Here is a 15,981-nt window from a genome sequence, read left to right as displayed (position 1 = left end):
TTGTTTTCTTAATTTCTCTTTCTACTGCTTCATTATTGGTATAGAAATGCAGCAGATTTCTGTACATTGATTTTGTATCCTGCAACTGTACTGAATTTAACAGTTCTAGCAGTTTTTTGGTCTTTTGGGGTTTTCTACATAGAGTATCATGTCATCTGCAAATAGTGAAAGTTTTACCTCTTCCTTACTGATTTGGATTCCTTTTATTTCTTTTTGTTGTCTGATTGCTGTGGCTGGGACTTCCAGTATTATGTTGAATAAAAGTGGTGAGAGTAGACATCCTTGTCTTGTTCCTGACCTTAGGGAAAGAGTTCTTAGTTTTCCCCATTGAGGATGATGTTAGCTGTGGGTTTTGTTGAAGTATGTTCCCTCGAAACTTACTTTCTTAAGGGTTTTTTTTTTTTTTTTTTTTTTTTTTTTATCATGAATGGATGTTGTACTTTGTCAAATGCTTTTTCTGGATCTATTGAAATGATCATATGGTTCTTCTCCTTTCCCTTATTAATGTGATGTATCATGTTGATTCATTTGGGAATACTGAACCACTTTTGCAACTTGGGGGAAAAAAATCCCATTTTATTGTGATGAATGATTTTTTAAAAATATATTGTTGAATTTAGTTTGCTAACATTTTGTTGAGGATTTTTGCAACTATGTTCATCAGGGATATTGGTTGTAGTTCTCTTTTTTTGTAGTGTCTTTATCTGGTTTTTGGCATCAGGGTAATACTGGCCTCATAGAATGAATTTGGAAGATTTCCTTCCTTTTCTATTTTTTGGAATAGTTTGGGAATGGATTTTAACTCTTCCTTAAATATGTGGTAGAATTTGCCTGTGAAGTTGTCTGGTCCTAGACTTCTGTTTGCTGAGTTTTGGTTGTTGATTCAATTTCTTTGCTACTAATCAGTCTGTTCAAATTTTCTATTTCTTCCTATTTCACTTTTTGTAGATTATATGTTTCTAGGAACTTATCTATTTCTTCAAGGTTGTCAAATTTGTTGGCATACAATTCTTCATAAAATTCTCTTATAATTGTTTGCATTTCTCTGATGTTGGTTGTTTCTTCTCACTCTCATCTGTGATTTTATTTCTTTGGGTCCTTTCTCTTTTCTTTTTTATAAGCCTGGCTGGAGGTTTATCAATTTTATTAATTTCTTTCAAAGAACCAGCTCCCAGTTTCATTGATCTCTTCTATTGTTTTCTGTGGTTTTTTTTTAATATTTATTTTTAAAAAATTTTTAAATGTTTATTTTTAAGAGAGAGAGAGAGAGGAGGAGGACAGAGGATCTGAAGTGGGCTCTGTATTGACAGTAGAGAGCCTGATGTGGGGCTCAAACTCACAAACCATGAGATTAGGACCTGAGATGAAGTCTGATACTTAACCGACTGAGCCACCCAGGCGCCCCGAACTGTTCTATTGTTTTTTTCGTTTCCACATCATTTATTTCTGCCCTAATTCTTTATTATATATTCCCTTCCTTCTGCTGTCTTTAGGCTTTATTTGCTGTTCCTTTTCTACATCGTTTAGGTGTAAGTTCAGGTTTTTTATTTGAGATTTTTCTTGCTTCTTGATGTAAGCCTGTATTGCTGTATGCTTCCCTTTTAGGACCACTTTTGCTGCATCACAGAGGTTTTGGACCATTGTTGTTTCATTTGTTTCCATCTACTTTTTATTTCTTCTTTTATTTCCTGGTTGACCCACTCATTGTTTAGCAGCATGTTCTTTAACCTCCATGTATTTGTGGTCTTTCCAGATTTTTTCTTGTGGTCGAATTGAAGTTTTATAGTGTTGTGGTCAGAAAATCCTTCTTGATTGTCTCCTTCTGTTTAGATGATCTGTCCATTGATGTAAGTGGGGTATTAAAGTCTTCTGCTATTATTGCATTGTTATTGATTAGTTACTTTCTATTTGTTGTTAACTGTTTTATATATTTGGGTGCTCCCATGTTACATGCATAAATATTTACAATTATTATATTTTCTTGTTGGGTTATCCCCTTTATTATTATATAGTGTCCTTCTTTGTCTCTTTGTTTTAAAGTCTTTGTTTTAAAGTCTATTTTGTCTGATGTAAGTATTGCCACTCTGGCCTCCTTTTGACACCCATCTGCATGATAGATGTTTCTCCATCCCCTCACTTCGAATCTGCAGGTGTCTTTAGGCCTAAAATAAGTTTCTTGTAGGCAGCTTACAGATGGGTCTGTTTTGTTTTGTTTTTTTTTATATCCATTCTGTCACCCCATGTCTTTTGATTGGAGCATTTAATCCATTTATGCTCAAAGTTATTATTGATAGATATGTATTTGTTGCCATTTTATTACTTGTTCGGTGGTTGTTTCTCTGATCCTTTCTTGTCTTTTTCTCGTGTCTTGCTGATTTTCTCTAGTAATATATTTGGATTTCATTCTCTTTATTCTTTGCATGTTTATTAGTGGTTTTTGGTATACGGTTACCATTATTTTGTACATAACCTCTTCTGCAAATAGCAGTCTATATTCAATTGCTAGTCATTCAAGTTTGAACCCCTTCTCTCCTCCTCACGTCTTAGGCATATGTTGTTATAGTTTATATCCTTTTTCTTGTGTGAGTCTCTTGACTGTTTTTTTTTTTTTTTGCAGGAATGTTCATTTTTACTGCTTCCATGTTTCCTATGTTTATACTGTCATTTTTGGTTTCTCCTTTTTACTCAAAGAGTCCCCTTTAATATTTCTTGCAGGGATGGTTTAATGGTCATGAACTCCTTTAGTTTTAGTTTGGGAAATTCTTTATCTCTCCTTCTATTCTGAATGATTACCTATCTCTTCTTAACCACAGTGTGTAACGAGTTTGCTTCCATACAGATCCATATCCAGAGAGGTGGGCTTGAAATATGATGCAAGAACTATTGATGTACCATTCACTTCTTTTTTTTTTCTTTGCTTAAATGCAGTATTTGTTTTAGAAAACTTAAATAAGGTTAAATAGAACACTTTCTAGCCACATCCCAAATTGCTTTAGGAATGTCACTGGTGCTTCATGTAGGTGATGTGATCTAACAAGAATGGTGAATATGGGAGGTCACGAAGGAAATCTGAACTCACTGAGTACCATTGAGATCAAACCCCGGGTTCCATACCGGGGATAACTATTAGTGTAGCCCAGAACATCAGCTGGAGGGCAGGTGCTAGGGGAGAAGGGGGAAGATGACAGTCCACATATTCTGATTCAGGTGGACCCTGGACACAAACCAGAATTCATTCATGACGTCCTACAAGCCTTGACCCAAGTATTTATTATGGCTTCTTAGGAAAAGGTTAGGAAACAAGTTTGTTTACATGACCCATGACTGTGAGGTTGCTCAGGAGTCCAAGGTTAGAAACATTGGTAAATCCCAGGCAAAGTACTGACTCAGGGAAGTCCACACTTAGAATTCAAGGAGATAAAATGGGACACTGTGTTTCAAATCTGATTACCGGTTCAAAGTGTGGTTACAAAGAGAGCACTATAAACAGCCCCGTCCCTGTAGCTCTACCCATACTGGGCCTTGTTCCCCACAGAATGGGTCTGCTCTTACCGGTGGTGCTCTGTGCACTGGCTGCATGCTGCGGGGCTAGATCTCCACCCCTGCCGCCCCTCAGATTCTGGCCTCCCATCGCCCGCAGCTGCAATGATTCAGGTATTCTGGAATTGGCAGGCTTTGCCCTGCAGGACATCAACAGGGACCGAAAGGATGGCTACGTGCTGAGCCTCAACCGAGTGAGCGACGTCCGAGAACACAGACAGGCAAGTGACAGTCCCCTGTCCAGGGCATGTGCTTGCACAAGCTGAGGAGAACAACCAGGGAGGGGGGACCCAGGGACACATATTGCCAGGTACTTTCCGAATTGGAAGCCCTGCTAAGAACGCTCCCCTCTCCTCTGCCAGGGTATGCTCCACACCCCTATTGTTATTGTGCTAATAGTTATCGTACTCTGACCCTTCTCTACTGTCCCATGGGTTGTCAAAAATCTTCACAAACATCACAGACTTTGGCTGTACCATAACAGAGACTCTTTGGCCAGTCTTTAGGGGTTTCTGCTTCACGTGGGACACAATGCATTTCTCAACCCCCTCCAACAGGTTAACAGCCTGGGATCTCTGTTCTATTTCACACTGGACGTGTTAGAGACTGACTGCCATGTACTCAGCAGGAAGGCATGGAAGGACTGTGGGGTGAGGACCCTTCATGAATCGGTAAGTGCTCGTGTCCAGGAGCTCTGGAGAAGCTAGGTGTCCTCTGAGCTGAATGAAGATTGCTCGCTATGTGCCACTCTTTAATGTTCTTCATTATAATCTCTTGGGCACAATGCCCATGTCATTATTCCCGCGCTGTAGATCAAAGAGCATCTAATTGAAGCAGTTTCTGTGAGTCCCAGTGGGAGCCATAGCCCCAGAATTGATGTTGCCATCAAATTGTTTCCTACCTCCAAGACCCTCCTGTAGTCTCTGAGCTAGTGTTCAAATTGTGAGAAAAAAGATCAGAGATACAGTGCTGTGGACGTGGATCTAAGGAAGACTGTAAAAACAATGGAGGGAGAGCTTCTTTGTTGGTTTTATTTTGCTTTTGTTTCAGTGAACACTGATATGAGACATGGGGCTGGGGAGAGGGAGGGTTTACAGTATGAGAGCTCCCAGAGGTGCCATGGAAGGATTTCCTGGATTCCTAGAACCTAAAGGGCCTCAGAATCCATCCTTTCAAAGGAGACTGTTGAAGAGGCTTGAAAATAACATAGCTTTCTTTTGATTCTCAATTATCCTGAGGTTATTTCCATTAACCGATATGAAACTATATTTTGAGGGCAGGACTGTGTTTGGAAGTAAAGTACTTTTCTAATCATTTAACCAAATTTGTCAAATTGCACCTATCTGATTTTGATGAGCAAAGTGTGTGTTTACCCTGTTATGAATTATATTTGTTAAGGTGACACTAGCTGCTGTAATACATGCCCTAAAATGGGTTACCTGGGTGGCTCAGTCGGTTAAACACCTGACTTCAGCTCAGGTTACAATCTCGCAGTTTGTGGGTTCGAGCCCTGCATTCGGGCTCTGTGCTGACCGCTCAGAGCCTGGAGCCTGCTTCTGATTCTGTGTCTCCCTCTCTCTCTGCCCCTCTCCCACTCATGCTCTGTCTCTCTCTCAAAAAAATGAATAAACGTTAAAAAAACTTTTTATAATACATACCCTAAAAAGTATATACCGATTCCAACGTGATAGCGGTTTATTTCTCACTCATGTAAAGTTCAAAATAGAAATTCCTGATGAAGAGAACACCCAAGTTCCTTCCACATTGTGGCTCCAGACTCTGCCACCTTCAACTTGTGGTTTCTGTGACTGCCATGGTCATCTGGATAAGGCTATGGAAAGAGAGCATGGTGGGCAGGCCACGCATGGCAGAGCTTCATGGGCCATGTGGAAATTGTTACAGCCACTTCTCACCTTCCTGTGGTTGCAACTCAATTATACACAGTCACACCTAATCTGGAAGGAGGCTGGGAGATGGGGTCCAGCTGCATCTCAGAAGAAGGTTAAACTGTTTGTTGATTTGCTGGTGATTTCTCATACTCAAAACTGCCAAAATTGATCTTTGTTTTTCATTATTGAGAAATAAAGCATCCAGTCTAATTTGGGGGCTATGTTTTTATTATTATTTATTTATATATATTTTATTTTACTTTTATCTTCAACTTAGTTAACACACAGTGTGGTCTTGACTTCAGGAGTAGAACCCAGTGATTCATCTCTTACATATCACACGCAGTGGTCATCCCAAAAAGTGCCCTCCTTAATGTCTGTCACCCATTTAAGCCACCCTCCCCACACACCGCCTCCAGCAACCCTCAGTTTGTTCTCTGTGTTTAAGAGTCTCTTACTGTTTGCCTTCCTCTCTGTTTTGATCTTATTTTTCCTTCCCTTCTGGGAAATATTTTTAAAAGTCAGTTTTTTCTACGACGTCATAAAATGTGTTTGTCTGTTGCAGGTTTATGGTCAATGCAAAGCATTATTTTACGTTAACAGGCCAGGAAGAGTTCTCTATGTACTTGCTTACAACTGTACTCTTCGCCCAGGTAAGAGAGCCCTCTGAATTTGTTCATTTTAATAAAATATGGAAAAAGAGCATGAAATAGGGCTATGCCTAGAGTATACAGGGTTCTCCCACCCTTACTTCCTATTCATACAAAGGCCACATTCTTCTATCCAGTATTTGCCTCTCCCGTGAAGTCCAACTTGCACTGCTCCTCTTCCCACGATGAATCTTCTTAAATCACCTGCAATCACTTATTAGTGAGGACTGCATTAAACCCTGAATTTTCAGTCTGATGTAAACGGCATAATCTCTGTGCAGGTCCCCAGGCTCCCTCTCTAGCTCTCTCTGCTATTATTTCCCTGACCACAACCACTCTGCACTTCTTGTAGCTGGATCCTTCACTATTTTCTGAACACACATTGCACTCTCCAATCTCCACATCTGCCTGTCCCTCCTCCTCCGCAGAGGATGCCCTTGCCTGATACCTTCTGCCCTTAGAACTTACACCCATTCTTTGCGGACCCCTGCCAATGCCACTTATTCTACCATGTTCTCTATTCAAGAAAAGAAAGCTTCTCTCCTGTTCTCATTCCTATAAAACTTGAGCCTAAGCGCTCCTGGAACACAACATACTGCCTTGATTTGAGTCTCCTATCTTACATCACATAGAACAGGTAATCCTTCTTCCTTCCTGCCAAAGCCCTCCCTGGGTTCCTATCAGGTGTAAGGAGTCCATAGTATTGTTGAATAAATGAACTGAGAATGGGGCTGAAACTAATGACATTTCAAATACGCATATGCATTTATTCTGGATCCTTCTTTGGAAAGCAAGCATCCAAGGTATGGGAAAATAGGATATGGCTACTTGTCAAACCACTATGCGCCTGTGACTCCCCGGGTGGGTCTTGTTCAAATGCAGATTCAGATTCTATAGATCTGGGGTATGACCTGAAAGTCTGCATTTCTAACAAGCTCTAGGAGATAACAATGTTGCTGGTTCCTTTGGGAGATAAGACAACAGAGCAAATAGTTTCTTAGCCATGGTTTAAGCTTCCTGGTTGTGAAGATGAGTCTTACGTAAATAAGAGAACAGCTAACAAGGCAGATGGGAACTGAAAATGGAAGTCATAGGTGCCAGAGGTATGGGAGGTCAGGAAGTGACACATGGGGGTGGTGCCAGGAGCAACAAACTGAGGAAACTGCCTCACAATATGCCCAGATGCATGCAAATGAACACGCAATTGATCAAAACAATGCGTTTGCTCTACAAAAATAACTCCCAGAAAAGTTCTCTTACCTGACATTCATATGAGTTTTGCCACCTCCAGGTCCTCCCAATCAGAAATTCTGGCTACACCTTTAGCCTGATTATTCTATCCAGTCCACAGTGATTTGACCAATATTTGTTTCTCGCTCATTTGTATTTTTTAAAAATTTTTTAATGTTCTTATTTATTTTTGAGAGAGACAGACAGAGCATGAGTGGGGAAAGGGCAGAGAGAGAGAGAGAGAGAGAGGGAGACACAGAATCCAAAGCAGATCCCAGGCTCTGAGCTGTTAGCACAGACCCCGACATGGGGCTTGAACTCACAGACTGTGAGACCATGACCTGAGCTGAAGCCGGACGCTTAACTGACTGAGCCACCCAGACTCCCCATCACTTGTATTTTCTCATCTGGGAGGGTGTGCTTCTACCTTCCATATGTCATTCACTCATCCGTTCATTCAACAAGCATTTGGTAATAAGCACTTACAATGCAATAGACCTTGTGTTAGGTGTTGGGGACTTAAAGGTGGATTAGACGTGACAGTGATGAAATCCTAACATTTTAAGACACTCAGTCTGCCTGACAGAGGCAACGATGGTGGAAGATACTAAACTAACTGGGAAAAAGGTTTTACATCAAAATAAACACATATATTATGTATTTTTGAACAAAATTCCTAGGGTAAAAACCTTTGAGGTGAAAAAAAATCTTGCTTTAATTTTTGTGAATAATGAAAGTAATACACACTCATGGCAGAAAACCCACAGTTGACAGCTTTCTTTCCAGATAATGCCTTTTCTAGTCTATCCTTGTCAAAACGATTATCTTTTTGTTTTTTTTTTTTTTTCAATCTCTGTCTCTTGCGGTCGTACGATTTGTGGGATTAAAACTCACTAAGAAATTTTATTTTTCAACTTCTCTCTTTGGCGTCAACAGTTTCTCGAAGAAGTATTCATATGATGTGCCCTGACTGCCCCAGCCCCTTTAAGTTGTCAAATCCCAAGGTTCTGGAAACTGCTGCCGAGTCCCTTGCAAAATACAACAAAGAGAGCGCGTCAAAGCAATACTCTCTCTTCCAAGTCACGCGGGCTTCTGGCCAGGTGAGGTTGAAGAGCTGTTATGCCAGCAATGTGTCTCATAGCACTTGCTGTCCATGCTTAAGCTGAGACGTGGATATCAAGGCACTCCTTTTAGTTCGCACTGGAAAGCCTTTTCTTCATTCTCTACCTCAGTAGGCCTGATGCACAATTCAATCATGTGTCAGTTTCTGAAACTGCCATGGGATTTCCACCAGAGTCGTGGGACTGCATGTCACCTCATTCGCCTTAAGGCTAGAAGGGAAATGGATTCCTAGTCTCCTTGGCAATTCTACGTAGGCTCACTATTGGCTGCTACGTGCGCATATTTGATTGACTGCTACGTGCGCGTATTTGATTGACCACGGACCGTTTAGCAAGTCAGTTTGTGCTGCATCTTAAGGCCCGGAGTGGATTATGAGCTCCACAGAGTAGGGAAAATGGCGGCTCATTTGTATTTGGATCATGTTGAATGAATTATATAGACAAAAAACTAAAAACAAATCTCCAGTGAGGAAAAATAAGCTCACCTAAGGGAAGGTTTTTAGAGCCCTTTCAAATCCTTAAGAAGGGAAGAAAGTATGTTATGTTCTTTAAGGAACAAAATCGCAGTACTTGCTTTGATCTTGATGGGGATACAGGGTCAACAGGAGGCCTGTGTTGACAATGGCGCTGAGGATGTACAGTTCCCATAAATAAAATGCTGCCAAACCCAAACCATTTCTCCATGTGGTAAGATTTGATTTTTATTTCCCAACTCTTGTCTCATACCAGTGGGTGTTTGGCTTTGCCTTCTTTGTGGAGTACTTAATCAAAGAGTCACCGTGTACCAAACAGGAGGCCAGCAGCTGTGCACTTCAGCCCCCTGACTCTGTGGTAAGTATTCCTGAACATCTTCAGAAATGATTTAGGATTTGCATTCACAAGTCATCTCTATATGTACTTATTGAGCATAAATTATTGCATGAGGTGTTACAATGCATAAGATGCTTTTCTTCCCCTCAAGGAACAATTGATAATGCTGTTTAATTCTTCTTATATGTTGCTGAATTCAGTTTACCAGTGTTTCTTACAGGATTATCCTTTTATAATCATAAGAGACATTAATTTATAGTTTTCTTGTATTGTCTCTGCCTGATTTCCTAAGAGTTTAATATTGGCTTCATAGAATGAGTTGGGCAATTTTCCCTCCTCTTTGATTTTATTTTGGAACAGTTTGTGAAGGATTGGTGTTCATTCTTCTTTAAACGTTCATTAGAATTCACCAGTGAAGCCATCTGGGCCTGAGCTTTTCTCTGTGAGAACTTCTTGTTTTTGTTTGATTAATAACTCAGTCTCTTTACTTGTTATAGGTCTATTCAGATTTTCTGTTTCTTCTTGAGTAAGTTTTGGTAGTCTGTGTCTTCCTAGGAATTTGTACATTTCCTCTATGTTACTTCCTTTCTCAGCATACAGGATGATGTTCATAGTATTCGCTTCTTATTTCTGAAATATTAGATTTAATATCCCCTATTTAATCCCAATTTTAGTAATTTGAGTCATTTTTTTTTCTTGGTCAGTCTAGCTAAAGTTTTGTCAATTTTGTTTATCTTTTCAAAGAATCAACTTTCAGTTTCAGTTTTTGGTTTTTTTTAATCATCTAGTTCATTTATTTCCTTCCTGCTCTTTATTATGGCCTTCTTATTGCTTACTTTGGGATTAGTTCTTTTTTTTTTCTAGTTTCTTAAGATGGAAAGTTATGTAAATGATTTGCTATCAATTTTTTTCTTTAAAAAATTTTTTTTCATGTTTATTCATTTTTGAGAGAGAGAGAAAGAGAGAGAGAGAGAGAGAGAGAGAGAGAGAACGAACATGAACAGGGGAGGGGCAGAGAGAGAAGGAGACATAGAATTGGAAGCGGGTTCCAGACCCTGAGCTGTTGGCACAGTCCGACATGGGGCTTGAATCCACAAACCATGAGATCATGACCTAAGCAGAAGTCGGATGCATAACTGAACCAACCAGGTGCCCCTCATTTTTTTCTTTTTTAAAAATAACATTTACATCTGCAAATTTTCTTCTACGCAATGTTTTAGCTGCATCTAAGTTGCGTATGTTTTGTTTTGGTTTCCATTCATCTTAAACTATTTTCTAATTTTCTTTGTGATCTCTTCTTTGACCAATTGGTTATATAGGATTATGTTGTCTAATATTTGCAAAACTCCTCAGTTTTTTCTGTTATCTACTTCTAATTTTATTCCATTGTATTTTGAGAATATACTTGATTTGATTTCAATTCTTTTAAGCTTATCGAAGTTTGTTTTATAATTTAACATAAGGTATATCCTGGAAAATGTTCCTTGCACACTTGAAGAGAGTGTATACTTTGTGCTTGTTATTAGGTGGAGCATTCTGTAATGGTTGGTTTATAGTGTTTTTCAAGTCTTCTATTTCCTCGTTGATGGTCTGCATAGTTGTTCTATCCATTATTGAAAGTGAGGTTTCCAGCCATTATTGTTGACTTGTCTTTATCTCCCTCAAATTCTGTCAGTTTTTGCTTATGTTCTTTGGGGCTTTGTTGTTAGGTACATAAATATTTATAGTTGTGTCTTCCTAATAAATTGAACTTTTTACCATTATAAAGTGTTTTTCCTTGTCTCTAACAATTTTTGTCTTAAAATCAATTTTGTCTGATATTTGTATAGCCATCCCAGCTCTCTTTTGGTTATTGTTTGCATTATTTTTATTTTTTTCTATCTTTTAACTTTCAACCTATGTGTGTCTTTGAATCTAAAGTGTATGTCTCAAAAGCCTCGTGTAATCAGCCAGGTGAATTTTCTCAAGGAATAATTGGGAAAACATCTTCATCCTATTCTGTAGGGTCTGTCTTTCTCACTTGTCAATAACATCTGGGGCAGATCGCATAATTTTCTGTTCATTTTCTGTAATAAGAACACTTTCACTTAGGTAATTGAGATTCACTCTGGGGTATGAATAAAATCTGTTCAATCAGTTCTGAACTAAAACTTCTATCTTCTACCCAATGCAAAGCTTTTTTTTCTCTCTCTGTAGCTTCAGCCTGACTTAGAGCTTAGGACCTGATGTGAGAAAGGGGTCAGGTCTATTCTCTCAACTTTTCTTCCCCTTTCATAATCTTTTGTTTAATTCTGGCTCATCCAACTTCCAAGAAGAATGAGAGACAATAAGAGAAAAAAGTACAAAGTCTTTTTTATATAGCTGAAGTTGTAGTTTTCTCTTGATCTCCATAAAGCAAGTTCCAGACCTGCTTCTCTCAGGCGATACAGGTGTGGGTTTGTACAGAGGTCCTTTCTTGGCAGGATGATGTATTCTCTAGCTGACCCCTTGGAACCACCCCTTCTCAGATTCAGCCCCCACAGGTTTTTACTATTAAATGCCCCTTCTCTGGAAGATTGTCCCTTGAGTAGGTACTTTCAAAAGAGCCCTACCTATGACATTTGCTTAGCCCATGGAACCCTCACACATTTTTACTGTTCCAAACAGTGTGAACATCCTTCTCTTTTCTCTCTGTCTCCTTACCCTACCATAGTAGGATCTTGCTTTAGCCAAGATCCTGCCTTCAGAATGCTCTGAGAGAGAAGCAGATACCAATATTCATAGCCCATATGTCCCCAAACTCTAGGGTTCACAGGTTAAGCATGCCCACAAACTCCCTCTTAGTGGTCCACTCTAGTTAGAGCACCAGGTAGGACTATGAATTAGAGTAACTCAGCAAATCTTAGAGTGGGAGTGACCAGGCTCTGCTTGGTACAGGTAACTGCAGTTTCTCCAGAAGGTTCTCATAGAGCCCATCCCCTATATGGTTTGGTGATGAATTGGAGAAGGAAGAAGCTGAAGTACCATTCTCCAAGGACTTCCTACATTAATAAATTTTTCCATCTTAAGGAATTTCAAATCTTCTCTTTGCGTATTCTGGAAATGAGTGATAGAGTAATATTCAGGCAAGCCATTTAGACACATTTTAGTAAATTCCATGTGAATATTCTTAAAAGTTCTTTAGAAATCGAGGCAACATTTTATTAAAATATTCTATTTGTGCTCGAATATATGTACACTGTATGACTCTAAAATTCCTCTTCTAGGAATTTACCCAAAGGGAGTAACTAAGAATTTGTTAAGTAATGCAGAGGAATATTAGGTAGCGATTATAAAGAAAATCACAGAAGACTATTCAGTGCCATGAAAGGATTTTCACAATATATTATTAAATGACAAAAGAGAGTTATAAAATAAAATATGTAACATAATTCTGTTTATCTAGAAGAAAATATGTATGCAAAGGAAAAAAGGTCAGAAGAAACCAAATCATTGTAGGAAACAGTTAACTTCCATGCAGTCACAGGTCCTTTAATTTTCTTTTTGTTTATCCATATTCTAAATAACTATTATTACATTTATATTAAGGAAATGAAATTATTTTATTTCTAAATTTTAAAAAAGTCAAAGGAACTAAGAGGAAGTTTGTGTGAGAAGAGAAAACTCGGGTGGAACATACATAAAAGGCTACCATTACGTGAGAGATGAAAACAGGTTTTCAAAATGACTCAAGGGTAGAAGTAAGGCCAAGAGGTAGATGTTCTATAGACACAGATTTCTGCTCAATACAAAGAATTTTCTAATTGGGTTTGTTCCTCAAGAAATCCTTAGTTTCACATCACTGGAGGCGATTTAGCCTAGTTTGGGTGATTATTTGGTAAAAATGATCTAGTGAGAACTGGCTCAGAGTCTGCCCATAACATGATAAGAACATAAAACTGTTGATTGCCTGTGTGTCTACACAAGCAGAAAGCTAATGGATTTCCATTTATAGTCATTGATAATCATAATACTCACAGGACATTGTGTTTTCTCTGTCTTTAGCCTGTTGGTCTTTGCAAAGGTACACTGACTGAAAGAGAATTACAAAAGTTTGTCTCCGTGACTTGTGACTTCTTTGAACCACAGGTATTTTTCAGTCTAATTGTTTGTCTTCCTGTGAAGAGAGCAGATCATCTAAATCCTATGGGCCCCTACCCCACCCTCTCCTTTTCATTTCCTAAAATCTGTGATCACCACTGTATTCAGGCTGCCCCAAGGCCACACCCTGAGGGTGGCTAAAGACCTATCACACTATTTTTTTTAGTCACAAAGAGGTCCTATACAATAAGTAAGACTCCTTCAGAAACAGGAACATCCCAGCTCAGATGGCTCAGGCTTCTGAACACTGAAATCCAGTGGATTTCTGACACTGAAATCCAGTGTCCTGAAGAGCCTTACCCTGAACTGCAGGTAGAAGTTGTTTCACTGGAAATATCCAGTCCCTTTCCAAAAGTATTTATTGAGTGTTTACTATAAGGCAGCCAGCTGTAGTTGAGAGGATGATGGACACAGGACACCTGGTCCCTGTCCTTTCTGCCACCTGCGAGCTGTGTGACCCTGGGCAAGTTCTTACCTGTCTGAGTCTTGGTTGCTTTGTGTGTAGAATGGGGTTGCAACACCCACCTCATTCAGATCCCTATGGGAAACCCTAAGAGGAATTGGAGGAACGGCCCTGTACATGGCCTGGCAATGAATAAGCAATCAATAAGATGGCTGGGGCTGTACTTACTACTGAGAGCAGAGTGGTGGCTCACCAGGGACTTGGAAGAGACCATTTAACCTCCCTGAACCACTGTTCAGCTCTGAATTTGTGAGGCTTGCAGTCAAGCTTCTGTTATCTGGTTTTGCTTTTTAATCCTGAAGTTCATCCCTCTAGCTGGTCTCCCTTTGTTTTTGTTTTTCTTAATTTTTTATTTTATTTTAGAGAGCTGTGGGGAGTAGGTGAGGGAGGGGCCAAGGGAGAGAGAGAGACAGATGCAGAGAAAGAGAATTTCAAGCAGGCTCCACTCTCAGCACTGAGCCCAATGCAGGGCTGATTCCATGACCCTGGGATCATGACCTGAGCCGAAATCAAGAGTTTGACACTCAACCAACTGAGCCACCCAGTACCCCTAGCCAGTATCTCTTTGAAACGTTCCATCAGAAAGTCCCAGAACAGCTTAGTTCCGTACCAGGTATGGCAGGAGGTTTTCCAGGGAATGTTCCCTTATTTGAAAATGTTCTTATTTCAGGTTCCCGCCCCTGGAGGAGAAAACCCTGCAGCTAACCAGGGACCTGCGGACCTCCCCACAGTGGAAGAGTCCCAGCAGAAAATCATAGCCCCTACTAACTCGCCCTCCAAAGCCGTGCCTAAAGGATCTGTCCAGTACCTCCCTGACTTGGATGATGAGAAGAAGCCTGAGGATACTCAGGAAAACAGCCCTGTTGAGGCCTTCCCTGTGCAGTTGGAGCTCACCACAGATCCCCTGGGAGAAAGTCTGGATGTTTCCTTCCTCTTCTTGGGCCCTGAGGAGAAGAAGGTGGTTGTCCTGCCATTCCCCAAGAAGGAACAACGCTCTGCTGAGTGCCCAGGACCAGCCCAGCAGGCCAACCCTCTTGTTCTCCCACCTTGAGAACCACGTAGAGTTCTCATGCCTCAGGTGAAGGCATGGTCCCCTGTAGGAGAAGTCAGATGTACAGAGTGACTCATAAAGTATATCTTTTTGACTCTTCTCGGTTTCATAATGTTATCTGGAAGTGGGAATTATGAGGCTACACTCTACTTGTACACTGGGCTGCATCCCTTCTGAACCATCCAAGGCCTCATATCATGTTCAGATGCCACTGTGCCTCTCATGTCTTCAGCCTCTCCTTCTGCAATCTTACTGACTTTTACCTAAATCTCTGATACAGGGCCTGCTATACTTAGGTATGCCCTCTTCCATCTGGGCAAGAGCACACTGATTCTTTTGATCAAAATGAGATAAAAATTGAAGGGTATCAAGAAACTGGGATTCATCAGAGTTTCATTCTCCCTTTATTCCATAATTATTTCAGCAGCAAGTATTGGTCAGATATTGTCTGCATAGCCTTCGGCCTGAGGGTGGAATCTTGTTTCTTTCTTACCTGTTTGAATAGTCTCCACTCCCCAGAACTTGATAGACTCACTTACCTTCACTGTTGGAATACAGAGTCTGTGGCCTATGGCTGAGCCTGGAGGGAAGCAAACACTGCTCCAAAGATGGGAAGCTTTCTGATTCCATTAATAGTTTTGCTCAGAGTGGAAATCAAGGGCCCAACAACATTCATTCTCAATTTTTTCACTTAAAAAATAATACATGTAGGGTAGGGGTGCCTGGGTGGTTCAGTCGGTTAAGCGTCCAACTTTTGACTTCAGCTCAGGTCATGATCTCACAGTTGATGAGATCAAGTCTTGCATCAGTTTCTGCACCGACAGCACCAAGCCTGCTTGGGATTCTCTCTCTCCCTCTCTGTCTGCCCCTCCCCAGCTCATTCTCTCTCTCTCAAAATAAATAAACTTAAAAATATGTATATAAAATATACACATATATGTATATTATGTGTGTATATACGTTTACACAAATATATGTAACACCTGCATATACATATACACACATATCTTTTGAAGTTTGACAGGCGTTAATGGGTTGAATTGTTTCCCCAGTATTCACATACTGAAGTCCTAACCCCCAGTACCTCAGAACGTGATTATATTTGGAT

General features: G+C 40.1%; 1 protein-coding gene across 1 annotated transcript; it reads left to right on the top strand.

The window, feature by feature from the left end:
- The first annotated feature begins 3,521 nt into the window (after positions 1 to 3,521).
- Positions 3,522 to 14,971, top strand: FETUB (fetuin B). Its single transcript, XM_015538115.2, has 7 exons — positions 3,522 to 3,761; positions 4,098 to 4,211; positions 5,995 to 6,082; positions 8,246 to 8,409; positions 9,160 to 9,261; positions 13,264 to 13,347; positions 14,493 to 14,971. The coding sequence occupies exons 1-7, from the start codon at positions 3,537 to 3,539 to the stop codon at positions 14,871 to 14,873; spliced, it is 1,158 nt and encodes a 385-aa protein (XP_015393601.1). The 5' UTR covers positions 3,522 to 3,536; the 3' UTR covers positions 14,874 to 14,971.
- Positions 14,972 to 15,981: the final 1,010 nt, after the last annotated feature.

The sequence above is a fragment of the Panthera tigris genome, chromosome C2 (assembly GCF_018350195.1).
Source record: "Panthera tigris isolate Pti1 chromosome C2, P.tigris_Pti1_mat1.1, whole genome shotgun sequence".
Lineage (NCBI taxonomy): Eukaryota > Metazoa > Chordata > Mammalia > Carnivora > Felidae > Panthera > Panthera tigris.
Note: the sequence above shows the minus strand (reverse complement) of the source record. Positions and strands in the feature narration are given on the sequence as shown.

Excerpts from the sequence above, each read along its gene's own strand:
- FETUB (XM_015538115.2), top strand. The coding sequence starts at position 3,537 with ATGGGTCTGCTCTTACCGGTGGTGCTCTGTGCACTGGCTGCATGCTGC. Across the intron at positions 3,762-4,097 it reads ACGTCCGAGAACACAGACAG|GTTAACAGCCTGGGATCTCT; the intron begins GCAAGTGACAGT and ends CCCCTCCAACAG. Across the intron at positions 6,083-8,245 it reads CAACTGTACTCTTCGCCCAG|TTTCTCGAAGAAGTATTCAT; the intron begins GTAAGAGAGCCC and ends TGGCGTCAACAG.